This window comes from Siniperca chuatsi, linkage group LG1 (assembly GCF_020085105.1).
Source record: "Siniperca chuatsi isolate FFG_IHB_CAS linkage group LG1, ASM2008510v1, whole genome shotgun sequence".
Lineage (NCBI taxonomy): Eukaryota > Metazoa > Chordata > Actinopteri > Centrarchiformes > Sinipercidae > Siniperca > Siniperca chuatsi.
The window spans coordinates 5,255,917-5,274,191 of record NC_058042.1 but is presented as its reverse complement, the minus strand read 5'-3'; the positions used below and the strand labels follow the sequence as shown (position 1 = coordinate 5,274,191).

At 40.5% G+C, this 18,275-nt stretch overlaps 1 protein-coding gene across 11 annotated transcripts in view; it reads right to left on the bottom strand.

The window, feature by feature from the left end:
- Window positions 1-18,275, bottom strand: part of nav2a (neuron navigator 2a) — a 226,694-nt gene that overhangs the window by 106,502 nt on the left and 101,917 nt on the right. For 9 of the 11 annotated variants that reach the window (XM_044222433.1, XM_044222523.1, XM_044222608.1 and 6 more), the window contains exon 1: window positions 8,575-9,660. The exons of 1 other annotated variant lie outside the window; for it this stretch is intronic. In XM_044222433.1, the coding sequence (XP_044078368.1) occupies window positions 8,575-8,778 (204 nt within the window). In that variant the 5' untranslated portion in view covers window positions 8,779-9,660. Of the gene's footprint in view, window positions 1-3,135; window positions 3,169-8,574; window positions 9,661-18,275 lie in introns of those variants that run through there. One more of the 11 variants, XM_044223353.1, reaches the window with a different exon arrangement.

Here is an 18,275-nt window from a genome sequence, read left to right as displayed (position 1 = left end):
TGATTATTAATACTTTTAATAAGCCTCTGTGCCCAGGGCTAAATATCTGATGTGTGCTGCACAGTTTTTTGATGAGTCCCTCAAAGAAAGGCATGTGACTGCAGAGAAAAGACAACTAATTAGTGAAAATAAAAGAGAAGAACTAGTAAACTCTGGATGTCGGACTGAATCTTTGCTCATCTGATTTTCACAAAATCCCTGGATGTCTGAGAGCTTAAACTCCCTCAGAAAAAATAAGTTTTAAACTATTTCTATTAATTTAAAATCACACTCTATCATTCTATAACATGCAGTTTAAATATAACATTTTTGAATTCATTATTTAAAATAAATGCTAATTTTAATTAAAAGGTACAATATCAGCATTATCAAAAGGTATTAAATTTAGATAGATTTTCTGTTGTCTCTATTCTTTGTACTGTGTTGCACTCAACATAATGTTCAACTCAACTTGCAGTTTGTTCTGTAAAGAGCAAAGAAAATGTCATTTAAGTTATCTGGTATCAAATTATAAAACTGATTAGAACACTTTGAATCCAGGGATGCCATCTGGACCAGGTTACCACGGCTACCAGCTGAGACCACCTTATTAATGAAACAACATTTAAACACAGAGCAATAAGCTATTTTACAGCCTGGAATACGTTGTCCTGTCTTCAGATATAGTAAGATGGAACATGTCACTGTTGTAGGTGAACACTTTGTACCTCGAAAACGTGTCTTTTTATAATGAAACAAAAGTGAGTTAATGTATACAGAACTTTGAACTTAGAACATTTTGGACACATAAACTCAAAGTTCTTCTTAAACGACAAAGAAGCATATAATTCCTAAAATGAGGTTAAACCATTATCCAATCCATTACCAAATGTAAAACTAAGAGTCCTGTTGAAAGGTTTTCGATCCAGTATTAATGATACATAGTCATTCTTCAGGCAGATGGTTGAGATGTAATTTTGCATTATATTTATGTTTTTGTATGCACCATGCATGTGCGTGGGAGATGGAGAGACATGGTCTGTTTAGAATCACTGAGAAGCTTCTTGAATGGCAGATTTACAGCCCCGTTTTAGGATTTAACACTTATCGGGGAAGCTTAGAGACGGTCTGTGTCAACTGAGCGAGCGCAGACATGCAGAACAACAAACACACATACACACACACACACACACATACTAGCATTGTGATTGCATGCAGGTTGAAATCAGAGGAATAAAACAGCTTGGGAAACTCCCTGAAGCTGCAGGAGAAGACAGTTGAATGGATGTGAAAATCCACTCTGTCACCATTTCACAATCAGACAGAGCTGACAGAAAGCCAAGAAATGTTTCATAGCTGTATCCATGCCTGTTTACACTGAACAGTCACATCAAACTCAAAATCAATCAGACCTCTGCAGCTGGAAGCAAAGTTTGAACCATTAAATACTATCATATTATGGTATTATATGGCAATCTGCTGTCCATCTAGGTGATAAAAGGCATATATAAAGTGTCTTTACAATCCTCTATTGCATTGAAAAACTGTGTGCATGCACAGCTATTGTAGGTCAAAAAAATCTAACAAGTTTAGAAAGACAGCTTGAGTAATCGTTTCGACATACAGCTTTGTTTTCTCTTCTAAGTGGGCTAGATAGAACATTAAGGGTTTGTTTCCAACCTGTCTGAATGTGACCCCTCATGTTGCTTGCCATGACCCCAGATCTCAGCAATGAAAATTGTGAGTAAATGATTATAACTGATGGTGAAAATTTGGAGCTATTTAAGCTTAGCAATGCCATTTACTTTATGTAACATATAACTTGCAATGTTGACTTTTTATACTGTATGAAAGGTCCTGTGTTTTCCAGCTTTGTACAAATACATCCCCCTTTATTTACTGTACTAGATTTAGATCTTTCTAATTCAAAACCTGACCAGCAGACATCATCGGCTTTTTGCTGGCTTCACAGAGGTCATGAAGTTATCCAACATGCCTCTCAGTTGTAGTTGACCCTGGGCACGCGTCTCTGGGGAGGGTGACTTCAGCCCTGCTGACCTCTCCCTCCTGGCCGCTACTCCTTTTTCCACACTACCTTCTGTTTCCACACAGAGATGGAGCTGATTGTGTTAGTCTAACCGCCTCTGCAGCCCCGATTCCCCAGGGGGCGCCACTCACAATGGCCGGTTTGTCTGCACCAACGGGCTCCCTGACAACTAACGCAAGGAAAGCAGAGAAGGAGAGAAACTGAAGAGAGGAGGGCACCTTTGGGGGAGATCAATGAAAGGACGTTGACTCAAGAGAAGCAGATGCCCGGCCTTAATTAATATGGTTAAGTCCTCAGCCATGACCTCACACAGGAAGGCGAGGGGACAACCACACAGGAAGTGGAATCTGATCGAGACGCATTAGGCAGAGATGAGGTCATTAAAGCTGGAGCCAACTGTCATATGATCATGTATATCCTTGAAAATAAGAGTTTTACGCTACAAAATTTTCTCTTGAAATTTTTATTTCTAGAGAAGATATAGAACAGAATATGAAAAACCAAAAGGTAAGCATGAAACTATAAAACCTCTTTAAAATTACTCCAGTAGGGTGATTTATTAATAAAAATGTATGATTTCACCGAATCAAGCTATATCGGAAAAGGTTTTCTTGGAACATATATGTGCACTGATCGTTTATTCCTAAACATTTAACCTTTAAGGTCAACATGTAATATCACTATCTGGCCTTTCACAGAAGGAGACTTTCACGTCACACATGAAGCTTTCTGATGTCAAAAACATAAAAAAATGAAATAAAACATGTTTTAACATCATGTTTTTTTAATTAAATAAAAATAAATATAAGTACATTTATTCTAGCAAGTAAAAATCTTGCTCAATGCGTAGAAGTGACTCGGCTACATTGGCTACAGCTCCACAGGTCCCATGCAGTTGGAAATGTCCTTCCACACCAAGAAAGATTTAGATAAAACAAACAATGATCACGACTACAGTTGTTCATATTTCATAACATTATGAAGTTAATATACAAGACCAATGCTTAAACTACAACATATAACAAAATGCATCCTGGAGTAAAGCAGGCTCTAGAAACCCCACATTTTTCAACAGATATAAAAAATCCTGCAGGGAACACTGCACCGACCTGTGTCTTTTGTGCCATTTCTCACTGAAAAGCTGTTCAACTGGCTGCTGGGGGAGAACCTGCCTCTTCATCCCCAGATACAAGCCACAGACTTCAGGCCTGCTGCTATCTCACCATCTGACCGTAGTCTGCCTGTGCGCGAAGCCTCTCGCAGCCGTTGGGCCGTTTCAGCCCAGCTTGATGAATCTGCAGGACGACCATCTCTGTGTTCACTGAGGGAGGACACAGAGGTGTGTTGTCACTCTTATCAACAGCATGGGCTTCCTCCTGCCTGATGCTGATAGTAACACACGTGTGGTCACTGTTGGGTGAAAACCTATTATCTCCAAAGTGTCAGCTTACAGGAACTAAGGGAAATAGTCTTGATTTCAGCTTTGACACTCTGACGGTTTTCCGATCTGGCTATGACAGTTACAACAACAAAATGATAAAGCGCATAAGTTGAATCCACGAGGATGACTCACAAGACCTAACAAGACGTGTCCTTTTCCCCCGTGCTCTTTGTCTGAACTCTTGCAGTCTGTTAAAACCTTGGTTATTCCTTTGAACAATGAACTCTCAAACAATGGATCACTAAAACGTCCATTAAATCTGGCTTTAACTTTCAGCGCCTTCTGAGGAGACATATGTGTTTGTATGGCCCTTTGTCATGGTAATAAAAAGAAGCAGCAATATAGTCAGCCAGACCCCCCACCCAATCTGTCCTCCTCTGGGCGGATAGGAAGGCATTAGCAATCCAATGCAGCACAATGGTGCTTTGCCTTTCACTCTCACCTGCTGGGCTGGGTCTTCAGGAGACTCAGGCTGGATGTAAAAGCCATAAAAATTTCATTACTGTCTTTCACAAGAAATGGACAGAAAATGTCAAAAAAGTACATATTACATGTTCTCAGGACTCAAGACGACATCTTCAAATTGCTTGTTTTGTCCGACCAAAACCCAAATATATTCAATTTATGACATAAAACAGAGAAAAGCAGCAAATGTCAAAAAAGTACACATTACATGTTCCCAGGACTCAAGACGACAACTTCAAATTGCTTGTTTTGTCCGACCAAAACCCAAATATATTCAATTTATGACATAAAACAGAGAAAAGCAGCAAATGTAACTGAAGTAATGGAATTCTTTTGGAGTTAGCAACTGCTTAAAGCTGAACTATTCATATGTATTTAATATTAAAAGGGGAAACACGGGTATTAAATTCAGAATTGCAATTTACATGAATGAATAACCAGGCAACAAAATATAATGTCACTCCCGGTTTTCCTGCCTGGTTTTCACCAAATTCATATATCGGTCTGAGTCTAATCTCTACCCTCCATCGCCATCGATCAATAATTAGCCATTAAGGGTCATTTAATTAGCTTTGAATCCACAATAATTAAATGAGTTCACACATATCACTGGGTATGTCAGTTCACGGTCAAACCAATCCCCAGAATGAAATTACACCCAATTTACATAATTCAAATTAGGGAAATTCTAATCTCGGGCAATTATACATCTTCAAGAACGGAGGAAGTTGAATTAATGGCGGTCCGCATCACTGATGCATCTATCACACAGTGGTGAAGATTTAATATCCAGACTAAGCTCTTCTCTCCTGGACGGGGGTCTGTCTAAATTGTGGATCCTGGTTTATTTACAACAAGATCATCTTAGTAAATATTAGCCAAGGTGGCCTGTGACCCTCTTCACCGGCCCCACTATGTTTTTATGTGATTGGGATTTAGCTCTCAGGGCGAGATGATATCTGGAAAGATACTTATTAAGATAGGAGCTCCTTATCACACCGGCACATGGACAAATTTCTCTCTGTGGCTGTGTGCTCATGTGTGAGTAAGCTTATGACTGACTGTGTTGGTGTGTGTATGTGTGTGTGTGTGTGTGTTCTACATGACATAAAGATCTATGCACGCTCCACGTACCATCAGAATTTATTTTTCAAGGTCTCTAGGTATGAATGTGGCTTTCAGAGATTCTTGGTTTGAACCTTTTCTTTTTCAAAGCTGTAGCTGAGAATTAATGAGCTGGCAACAATGAACACTTGGATTACCGTGAGGGAAAGAGAGGGGGAAAAAATGAAAGCGTAAGAAGGAATGAGAGAGAAAGAAAACAGAGAGAGAGAAGGAGGTCGGGGATAAAACTGAGGCATTAAAGATGAATAGAGAAGCAAAGACGATGGCCTTGAATGACTTGTACACACACACACACACACACACACACACACAATCTCTCCTGCTAGTGTTTATGAATGGAATCAGGTGTAGGGCAAAAACCAGCCACTAGAGAGCAGCAGCAGAGTATCTGTGCAAGGCTTTTCTCTCTGTAATGACAGTATGGTAAAAGGTTAAAGGTCAGAACAGCTTGTCATTTCATATTGTGCCACACGAGATGGAAAGACGGCACACGCACACACACACACAAGCAGAGAGAGACCAGCTCTCAAATACCATTCACACATTTCAAGACTATCACCTTCAAATCAGATTCAGCAGATTGTGCCAGACTTCACACACACACTACCGTGCTCTCTCCTGTCTGTAAACATGGTCTGGAGGTTTCTCTCTGCCTCCTGCTGCTCTTGTTGCATTATGGATTAACTCTTTGTTACAGGTGTACACAACATGTTTGTGTGTTTAGTGCCAACTGGACCATCCAGCTGGATGTTTGTGAGGAGCCTTGGCTACAGTCTGCCATGACTCCACTAATCCTTCAGATAACTAACGTGTGCTGCTGCTAGTAGTGATCTGTGTTCATTGCATTTTGTGTTTAGGTGTTTTGGAGCATCCATTGTCATTCAAACACACCTTGTTTTAGCTCTGCTTCAGCCAGTGACTTCCTTCATTTCCCAGAGTGCCTGAAAACATCCCTGGATTCAGCCATAGTTAAAATACTTTTTGTGAATATTTCCTCCTTTCCTTTCTCTTCTTCCTTATGTGTTAAATTTTGGCTTTTAGATCTCAAGAGACCATCCTGGTTCAATAAAGGTCAAATAAAAATAAAGACTGACAGTGACAGAGATAGCAAGAGGGTAAGTTTTCCTAGTTGAGAAATGACTCAAACCTCAACCCACTCTTATGACTGTACTGGATTCGTGTTTATTTGCGGCTACTGTGGGTGCTGAAGTTTGTCTCTCTGCCTCTAGTATGATGGATTTTTCTCCCTGTAGGATTGAAAGTTGGTGCAAAATGGCAGATCCAGAAAGAAACCCTCACGCCTTGAAAACCTGACGCTTCATTGAGGTGAAGTTCTGGATTGTTTTGGGTGAAATGACTTTTCCTGATTATTAGACTAAAGGAAAGAGTCTCTATATTGTGTCTCCTAAGTCGGCTGTCCTCTTGAAGAAACTTCCTCACCCTCCACGTCTCTGGAGAGCCTTGTCTCATCTCACTCTGCTCTCAGAGCAGATTGGGTTCGCAGTGAGGAACCAATTGTGTCTGTGCATGAAATCCACAGAGGGTTGGACCGATAGCGATGCAGCATGGAGAGTTCAGAGTCTTCACCAGCAACTCTGCCTCTCAGGCCTTCCTCCGGTTCAGTCACTCCCTGGGGTGAAGCCCAGCGGACAGTCCAGAAATGAGGACAATAAAACTCCTACACTAGCACTCCTGACCTGTATTAAAGGTATATCTAACCATCTAAAAAGATGTGGTTAGAAATTGAGATGCATGTTATTAAAGTCCAATAAATAATAATTTCCATTTCAGCCAGTACTACTGATTCTGATTTTCATATCATTACGATATTTTTCATTAATTGTATCTTTCCTCACCTACAGTACTTATTGTTTTTTATTCACTTTTATTTGTCTTTAAATATCTTTTATTTGTTTTAAATATGTTTTATTTGTTTTTGTTTTTTCTGTTTTTCATCGCTTGTGAAGGACATTGTATTACATCTATTTGAATGAAATGTGTTATATAAGTAAAGTTTTATCATTACTATCTAGTTTAACAGAAACTGTGATGTTTGGTGTCTGATGCAGATGTAGTACACGACTGTTTGTGAGTGTCTGCAATCACTGAAGCAGAAGGGCACCATTACCTGCAACTCTGGTGCAGAAAAAAACTAAATTGACTAAGATATTTCAATAACAACAGCAGCTGTAAGGTGATTCCTTTGCCCAAACGTTCAGGAAATACTCACATAAACGTGCCACACATGCACGCGCGCACACACACACACAGAGTCAGCATTGATGGATTTCGGTACATGACTGCAATATTCACATCGCTGCTGCTGCTCAGGAAGGTCAAGGGTTAACCCAGCCGAAGGTGAAGGCGGCTGCTTCATCAGCACCACAGGGATGGAAAGAGGGAGAGTAAAAAGGACAGAGAGGAGAGAGAGAAAGTCATGGAAAGTAGGTCAGTGAGAAAACGTGATTAGCCACAAAACAAACGACACCAGCAGCGGACACGTGCCGTGTCCAACGGCGCTGTGCTCCTGTATCTTGACTCCTCACGCGGTCATCATCACGGCGGATTCAGATTTGTCTCCTAAACAACAGCGATGCCTCAGTGGCTCCAAGTCACGCTTACTGTAAAGGTTGCCAAGCATGCACTTGCTGGATCGCTAATACACACAAACACACAGACACCTCCTTCCCCTCACTGCCTTACATGGCGTTAGAGCGATCCCTCTCGCCGTTGCAGCCGTTTGTGTGGGGTTGCTAAGTGCAGCCAATATTTCACAAACACAGCAAAACAGCCACCCTGACATCCTGCTGCGCTGCCATCCTGGACAGCAGAGACACAGCCTGCTCCGTCTCCCTCCAGAAACTCACTGAATCTGGCTTTGCGTTTCCGTTATGCTAAACTGAGCCAGAGAAAGTGTGGTAATGCTGAAATTCTGTGTATTGATTTGAAAAAAATAATCATCATTCAAAGATCCACCAATGCTGAGAAACAAGGATACAGAAACACACTGACACAATCTAAAGTGACTGATGACAATGGATACTGTTGCCAAGACATGACTAAGTGACTTTTCATGCCAAGACTGAATGTCTTCACATTTTTATGCCAAAAAGAAAGTTATTTTTTAGGGTTATTCATTCATTTGAGGATACAAATGACCAATTAGTAAAATTAAATACTATTGTAATTAATGTGCATCGATAAAATGTACCCCAGATGCCTGCAGAGCTTTGTACAGACCATTTAGGGAGAGAGGATTTTGATGGTATTATCTTATCCAGCAGTGTTCAAAATGAGCTAAACCACATATTGGACCTCACAAAGCTGCAAAGTTTGCCTCCTATCAATGAGCCTACACCGTGAGTACCTACATTCATTAGAAAGTGGCTGTACTGACTAATAAGTAACAGTACTTAGGTGGACAGAGATCTAATGAAAAGACAAAATAAACAGGCGATTTCTGTGAGTAGGACAGTGAAATACCACTCAGCAGGAGGTGATAGTTTTACATCCTGACCTGAGAGTTTCCTCCAGCCTCTGACTGTGGCGTGATGCTTCTCGGGGGTCCTGAGCCCACCTGCTGGCCCAGTGAGGGGATGTGGGTCTTGACGGGGGCCGGAGGCTGCCTGCTGTGGGTCTGGGGGATGGGCAACGCACTGTGCACCGGTTTGGGTTTGGGGAGTCCTGACTTCATCTTTGAGGCCACGAGGATGGCTGGCATCTTCTCTCCAGCCGCCTGATGACCGCACTCTCCCCTCCGTCTCACGCTGAGATGGAAATCCTGCTACTAATCAGCAAGACTCCTCGTTAACTCTCATATGACCCAGCTACTTCTGTGAGTGTGAAGGTGTTACCAGATTGAAGAGACACACGTGCAGTTTGCACCTGATCCGCCACTTGGTTGAAGTAATGTGTATAATTTGTCTGTGTCCGGGTCTTGGCTGCTCCTGCTGGATCTCAGCAGGAGGGTGAGCTGAGCTCCCCAACATGCAGTGGAGGGGTTTAAAACCCACCAATGCCACCTGTTTCCTGGTATGATAATATCATGTAAAAAGACCAAATCTTCCTCAGAGTGTTCAGTTACAAAATGTGTCCAGATAGAAATGAGAAAATCTACTTTGCAAAGTCCAGAAAAGAAAATCAAAAATCCCACTTCATACTAAGAGGAATCCCCAGTTGCCTGGTGGCAGAGCGAGTGTCCCCTTCCATTTATTTCCAGCACTGACAGAGAGTCAGCAATTGGCAAAAGGTTCCTATAGGAAGCAGAGCAGTTCCTCTCCCACAGAGCCCTGTTAATTACACCATCGCTTCAGGATGACAGGAGGAAAGACCAAGCTCCGTCGAGGAGAGAAGGGAACAGAGACAGAGAGATGGAGAGAAAAAAGAAAAGGCAGCAGCGACACAGCAACCGTTCGCTTCAGCGACTGCTCAGCCTGTGACTACACAGCCTGAAACACACTGCACTCTACTGCCTCTCTCCCTCTCCCTCTCTGGTAAGTCGTGGTTAGCAGCAGGTGTGGCTTAGATCAGGACTGACATATGTGGAGAAGAGCCCAACACATCTACTCAGTATGCTCCTCCAACCTGCCTCTCTCCTTCTCTGTATGTCTTAATTTATTTTCATACAAAAATGCCCATCTTGGGAAGCTATTTAATCACATCTTGAGTTTAAAAATGTTACTCAGGTTTGCCAGTTCAGTGTGATCATTTAATTTGCTACTGAATGACTTTGAACTGAATCCCACAAGCAATAATTGACAATGACTTGAAATGAGGTAAATCACTTCTCCAGTATCTATGTGGGTCACATTAAACAATGTAATTTCCATAGCAAGTAACAAATCATATCAACCTACTTTGAGATATTTTTTTTGTCTAATGAAAAATAGGATTTAAGGAGTAATTTAACAAAAACTAGATTTGGGCAAAGCCTAACACGGACATAATACATTATCAACATTTGGCCAGTAAATGTACGAGAAGATTTAAAATGTGAAACAAAGTTACAAAATGTGCTGTGATATGCACTAGTAGTATTCATGTTTCCCAGAGGATGAAGCCTACTGACTTTGGTGATCCCCTGACTTTTCCTCTAGCGGCGTCATGAGTTTGAAATTTGCGATTTTGAGTGAAATACATTGACAACTATTAGATGGATTGTCATGAAATTTGGTTCGGACATCCACGCCCCCCTCAGGATGAATTGTAATAACTTTCGTGATCCTTTAACTTTTCATCTAGCACCATCACCAGGTCAAAATTTTAGTTTGGTTTATGACCAAACACCTGCAAAACTAATGACATTCACATTAGCCTCAATGCAATTTAGCAAATGTTAGCATGCTGACATGTTAAACTAAAATGGTAAACATTATACCCGCTAAACATCAGCATGTTAGCATTGTCATTGTGAGCATGTTAGCATGCTGATGTCAGCCTTTAGCTTAAAAGCACAACTGTGCAGCCACACAGAGCCGCTAGCATGGACTTATACTTGTTTTTACTTTACCTGACTATAGAAAAATTACATGAAATTCCAACGTATGAACTGTATGTATTCAATAATAAACTATGTGACAATGAACCTGGTAAAGCAAATGGATGGATGGATGGATGACATCCATTAATGAATTGATGTTTTCAATACTAAAATATCTAAGAGCTACATATGTCAGTGATCAGAGTAAAGGCTGCAATGCATTGCACTTTGACTTTAACTGACCAACTGATTTTATTCTTAGTACAGTATAACAGGCACCGACGCTGAAAATGTTGTATTAATAGACTCTCTTCTCTGTATTCTCTCCCTCTTCTGACTCTGTTAAGCTTCCCCTTTTTTAAATACGAGGATGGCCAATTAGTGGACTTGTGTCAGATCAGCCTGACTCCCAGCAGGTTTAGTGAAGGCTGCCGAGGTGTCGACTCAAATCCTGCTGCAGAACCAAAGAAAAAGACAGGGGAGGGAAGATAAATTTAAGGCCTTTAGACACATTTGCACTGGATACTGTATGATTGGAGCACTAATGAAACTCTGGCGTGTTAACTCCTTTACTTCGTTTGGTCAGGTGAGAGCCATAAAACTTGGATGACAATAAATATAATCACAGTGACACAAAAATTCTGAAGCGTCTTCCAACAGGAATGAATGTGTGTCCTAGGGCTGCAACTAACGCTAATTTTCATTAACGATAAGTTTCTTGATTAATTGATTAATCGTTTGGTGCTTAAAATATCACAAAATGCTGATGCCCATACAATTTCCTACAGCTCAAGGTGACGTCTTCAAATTGCTTGTTTTGTCTGACAGTCTAAAACCCAAAGATATTCAGGTATACTATCACATAAGACAAATAAAAGCTATATCCTTCACCTTAAATGATGAAGTGATTGTCAAAATAGTTGTCGATTAATTTCCGGTCAATGGACTAATCGATTTATCAACTAATTGTTGCAGCTCTAGTGTGTATCAAATTTAACGGCAATCCATCCAATAGTTGCCAAGATATTTCACTCAAAATCACATGGTGGCATTACGATCACCAAAGTTAGTAGTTAAATGTCTGTGCCAAATTTCGTCCCTAACCATCTAAAAGAGATTGTGTGTTGAAATGAAAACTCTGACCTGCTGGTGGCGCCAGATGAAAAGTCAGGGAATTGACAAAGTCATTAGGATGCATCCTCTGTGGACCACGAATGTATATACAAAATTTTGTGGCAATGAAATTCATGGCTAAAAATGTCATATAAAAGTCATTTACTCTGAAATCTTTGCTTTCTTGAAATAATAGAGAAAGCATCTTAAACACAGTAGCTGCTTACCACAATCCAAACCAAACAAATTACCAGAATCAGAGACACAAGAAACAGTAAGTCACTAAATAGAGCGCTCTTCAGTATCACCGTTCAATGTGAAATGATCACCTCAGTTCATTCTGCAGCTAACCAGAAGGAGATGGAATTAGAGACAGTACAGATGGATGTAGCGTAGCGTAGCATAGCGCGCACACACACACTCTTAACATAGACTTTACAAGAGCAATGATTTAATCCAGGAGAGGATGTGTTTGGTATGTTAATCTTAATCCTGTTACATTAATCCAAAATTATGTAAATACTAATATCTGATTATGATTTAGTGCGGTTTTGGTGTGTGTGTGTGTGTGTGTGTGTGTGTAGGCACATGCATAACTGAAGATATTCCACCTTGTCATAAACTACTGACAATGTTGTAACTGGGGATGAGTGAAAAGCCAGGCTGCCTCCCCGATTGAAAAATACACCCATATCCTGACATCAAAACACACACGAACCCGTTGACTGAAACATACAGGAAAATACATTAACTCCACCCCGCTAGCCTCAGATGTCAATCTGTCATTTAGAAAATGGAAAGAAGAAAAACATACAGAGCACAGCATAGCATAACAAGGGAAACTTCCATTATTTTCCTACTATCCTTTGTGATGGTAAACATGTACCAGACCCTCGCAGATCATAACAGAGCACTTCACAGAGCAGGAAAAAAATCATGTGATTTATGTAGCAATCTTTGAAGATACCTGATGACAGTACAGTGCAGTCTAATAATAGAGCCGGTTTGGCTGTAAATGGGCAGTATTGACAGTAATAACTAGGACACCAACTGCCTGCTCTGCTGTATGTTTATACTGTATTTCTTCTTAGAATAATAAACATTCATGTGGGGTAGATGGTGGGTGTTTACTGTGAGCTTTGTAGCTATGGAAAGAGATTAGTGTCAACAGAGATCATATATGAACTGCATAGAAGCTGAGTTACTGAATTATCAACATCAGGGAGTATAGTGGGACTACAAATTTTACTGTGGCCAGTTCTGGACAAATCCTCTCTGACATGGTTTTTCAAAACAGCACCGCGTTAAAGAAAATGCAAGGGGGTGCGTTAGAGGGGGCGTGTTGCTTCAGGTGTCGGTGAGATGATGAATTACAATCCAAGAGGTCCAGTTTGAGTAATAGGTCCCTCAGTTTGAAGGCTTATCAGACACCAAAACACTGCACAGAGGTTTACAATATATGAGACAGGATATTACAACTCAAAGTTACTGTGCCATGGCGGCAATCATTACCCTCCGTCTCGGTGATCGCCACGTAAACAGTAGAGATATGCCATTCACATTACACAGTAATCTACAGGCAATGCGCGTTTGTATATATTTGATTAGCCAATGCAGAGACTGGTAGATAACATTACATTGCGTTGCAGCAAAAGTTGGGTCAGGTTCAACTTTATTGCCGTGCAACCAGAGCCCTCGTGTCACCACCCCCGCTGTGCTACTGCAATGGCCCGTGTCATTGCCTGTTGGAACACAGCCTTATGGTGCAAATATTTATCCCGGTCAAGGAGGTGATGTTTCCATTTGTGAATTTGTTTAAAAGAAAATAATAAAGTCCAAAAAAGCCCATGGGACGAGATCCAAGTTATTAGTAGTTTGGTGCGGAGCTGGCTCCAATAGCACCATCAGGTGGTCATTTATGAAACGTGTAATGTTTTGGGTCATAAACAGAAACAAAATTTTGGATTTTCTGGTCCAAGGAAAGTATAGGCCATATTTAGTTCCACCTAAAGAAATTTTCTTTTACCACTCCTCTTACAAATGTATTTACCATATAGTTTTTTTTATAATCGCAGGCGTGGTCTATACGATTGCTTGCCAAATTCTTATAAGCCTATTTGATATAAACTTCATGAGTGCATCGTGCAATTCCAACCAAATTAAGACGACATGCTCATATCTACTCCAAGCGATCCTGCTCATTTTGGTAAGTGGCACTGCACCTACAGGGGCTGCTAGAGCAACATGATAAACCGGGTCACAACACAGTGATCACGAGTCTGGCTCACTTGATATTCGGCACAATTCATCCCTGAATAAAGCCTTACATTTTCAGAAAATATTTAGGTACTCTCCAAAAATCATTGCCACAATCAGCCAATCAGCATGATTGTCTGTTTTGTGTATTTAAATGCGTTTGTGGATCCAGATGCAGATTAAATATTTCTTAACATTTTATATTATTAAGATAACAAATTAAGAGGATTGTTCTGCCTTGGCAGTGGTGTATACTCTCTGACAGACTGAAACTTGCAATATCATTTTCTTCTGTGTTCACGTTAAAATCTTTGTTATTTTGCTTTACCACGGATTTGCACCTCGGAGAGTTTAATCTAAATTTGAAAAAGCTAAACCTGATTTCAAAAAGTATATATTTAATAATAAAAGTACAAAATCAATAATACCTCAGTTTCAAAGTCCTTGACTTTCTCAAATTCTATTGTTCAATATGAGCACAAAATTTAAATGCATGTATTCAGACACAGTCTGCTGACAGTGATCCATTTCCATAGTCTTCATCCAGACAATTCTACCCCTATATTTCAGTATTTATGCATCGCAAATGAAACTGCACACACACACACACACACACACACACACACACACACACACACACACACAGTCCCTTCCTTTCGTGATTGTTTTCATTAGCAGAGTTAGCAGAGCAAAACAAGTGGGCTCTCACTGGCAGGAGCTGTGCTAACTGGAGCAATGGCCTGACATTTCCACCGTGACAGCACAGGATCTACAACTTGACCCACACACACATAAACACAAAGTTATTTACGATAATGAACAGTGGCAGTGCTGCAAGGCTGGACTGCAGGGGGAAAGCAGCGCTCTGGCATGGCTCAAGTGACACTGGGTAACAAAACACACACACAGCACAGTGTCAGGACAAACACGAACAAATAAACAACAACAACACACTTACTACATATTCAACACAATTCGGCTCAGGAGAATGAGCTGGAGGAGGAGAAACGAGGCCTGTTTGCTGATGAAACATGAAATGAGACTGAGATAGAAGGGTGAGAAAAGAGAGAGAGAGTGTGTCAGTCAGTCTGGATCCTGCTGAGTGTGTTTCTGCCCTTGTCCAGCTCCAGCTGTGGCACGTGTGTGTATTCATGTGTGTGCGGGTGTATGTTTGTTTGTGTGGTCTAAATGGGTCTCGGGGTCCTGTCATGTTCCTGTCACATGTCACCTACACAGGTCATCACTGTGAGCTGAGTTCTGTCTGTTCAGAGGGAGCAGGACATCAAACACACACACACACACACTGCAAGTATCATCCATCTTAACAAGTCATTTAGTCTCAAGTTCATTCTATATGACATTTTTTTAAAAGGGAAATTCCAGTTTATTACAATGCAGGTCTTTCTTTATTTTTTTATTTTTTTTTACAGTTTTGACCATCATTCCTATCAGTTATGATAACATTGTAATCATCTAAGTGGTTGCTGAGATTTGGGACCACGGTGGCATCACAACGGGGCAAGAAACACGAGCAGTCACACAGTCAGACAGGTTGTAAACAACAGTTCAGCCAGATTATCTAAACCACTATTTGGAGGTAAAACTGAGTGAAAGTGAGTGAATCCGAAATGTCAGCGACAATCCCTCATTGCACAAGAAAACGGCATATGCGCACAACTACGGTAAGTACAGCAGGTCAAAGTTGAAGCAGAAAGTTGGTATTTAAACTGTGATGGATGTTTACAATGGACAGTTTGGGTAATCATAATCATCTACAAATAAATTAGGCTAATCTTAACTTAAACCATCACAACTACATGCCAAACCGCAACTCTAACCCTAACCTCGACCTAAACCCAATTCTAAACTTAACCCTAAAACCAAGAGCTATCCCTCAAATGGTCCTTTGAAGAGCTGACAAAATATCCTCACTTCTCAAGGTCGAAAACTCAAATTGGTCCTCACAAAGATTGAAGAACAAGAGCAGATAAATACACACATATGCAGAGCTCTACTTCATCACAAAACAGTCTGTATAGCGTGAACAAAAGTGAAATCATAAAAATTACATACACATACAGTACATGCAACACACACACACACACACACACACACACACACACAGTCAGACACAGGGTAAAAGCTAGACAGAGAAGACAGCAGCACCCAAACAACAGTCTCCCTGCAGTAAACTGGGGTGACAGATAAGGAAACCAGGGAGAAGTCAGCACAGCCACAGCTCCGAGGTGTGTGTGTGTGTGTGTGTGTGTGTGTGTGTGTGTGTGTGTGTGTGTGGACACGGGGGAGGGGGGATCTCCCCATGTGATCTAAAGCCCTACTTTAGAACTGAAGAGATCAGACATTTTTGTCCGAGGTAGAGAAAGTTAAGCAGAAACATAATAAACTGTCTCCTTATTCACTTCTTAATCAAGTTTGCATAATTAACATTACTAATCAGGCTTTAATAGCTCATTTAATACTTATTAACTGAAGGTGGAATTACATGCGAACACATTATATGCTGGACATGTTTTTTTCCCCTTCTGGTAATTATTACAGTTACGACTTTTAAGAATCTTCTATTTCATGTTAACATTTTCAAACATTAAGGACTGTTTTAGCCCCTCTTACTTGACAAAGGAGACAGTGGTGAATATTTCATGAATGAATGAGGGTGAAGGAGAGGACAGCTAATGTCTGAGAGCATAAATTAGAACCTCGAAGAGCAGCTGATGTTAGAAAATGCTCCAAATGATACATTTAATGTTCACGAGTCAATATTAGCTGATCTGACCTCCTTTATGCTTTCCAGGGTTCAGTTTAAGTCCTGCTGAGAAGCTGGTGCTAAATATCCAAAACACCAGCCCCCACCCACCAGCAAGTGACATTCAACTACATCAGACTCTATTCCTTAGTGGAGAAAGAGAATAATCAATATGGGTAAGATTAAAAAATTGCATCACGCAACAGGGCTGCAATAAACCAGCCGGTGTAATGTGAGCCCCGAGGCTTAAATAGCAATTACCCCCCAACTGCTGTGACACAAAACCACTTACTGCTTTTTTCTCAGTGACGAAATAGGACAGAAAAGGGAGACAGACAAGGGCAGATATGGTTTTGAAAAACAGTGAAAGAGAAGAGGGAACAGAAACAGAGACGGAGAACAGCTCAAGGAGGGGTCAAAAAAGACTGGAAGGGAAGAAAAGAAGGAGATGCAGAACAGGGAAGTGGCTGATAGATGACAAATCATTCTAGTATGCACATGTCCTGGTTTGATAAATGTGTTTTCCTTTGGCTGCAAATTCACTACAAGACTCAACACTGTAAAAAATAAATGGATATCACAAACATGAAAACTACAATACACACCGTCAATATTATTTGTACACATCCCTTTAAGAAAACCTGGGCATTAGTTATGTTTCCAGCATTTTAAGCAACTTTCCAAAAAGTCTGCAAAATAAAATGCAAATTGGTGCATGTTTCAATCAAATATAGTGTTAAGTGAATATATGGGACAAGTTTACTAGAGTTAAATGAGGATCTGTTACTCTGGTCCAACATGTTATTCCATTACATTCAATTGGCAAATGCTTTTGTCCAAAGCAACTTACAAGCAGCATAATCAACCTCAGTAGGTACAAAATCCAGATATCATCAAAATGTCATTGCTGATTCCACCAAAGATGGCATTGCATGGTTATTTAAATAAATTCATTTGTCTCCTCTGTCCACACACACCCCATGGGATGTTTTCACAGAAAAAAGAGACGCGCAAAAACGATCCGATTAAACTCCGTCAGCCCTTTCTTACCCCAACTTTTCTATCTCATTAGAGCATACTTTCTTTTTTGGGCCATAATTCAGCTTTCTTTTTTATTTCTGCTGCTGGTTTTTTGATGCACAAATTCAAACTGGTTGATGTAAGTGTACTTTAAGTCAGGAAACTGCAACATGGAACAAAAGACAAACACAGGCTGAAAGTCTCACTTATTTGCAGTCACTCGTTATTGTTCAGATTTGTGTTACTTACAAAAGCAAACTACAAGTGGACATCAAAACTTGATCATATTCAAAGATTTAAAATCATTTTAGAACCAACTTGTCTGAAGCTGAGGAAAAGACCAACAAGGTCACCTCGTACATTTTTGTAGAGTTTCTCTGGCATTAGGCAGAGACAGAACAGTGATTAGGAGACACCCAGAATGTACTTAGATGTTACTCTGTTTTGCTCTGACATATTTCTCCCTGAGCTGTGTATCCACATGAGAATACACAGCTCGTTATTGAGTCCATACATCCACACCGAGCTATAGCCAACAAAACTTTCTAGAACACATTTACACAAATAATGGCTCATTAGTGCGGCG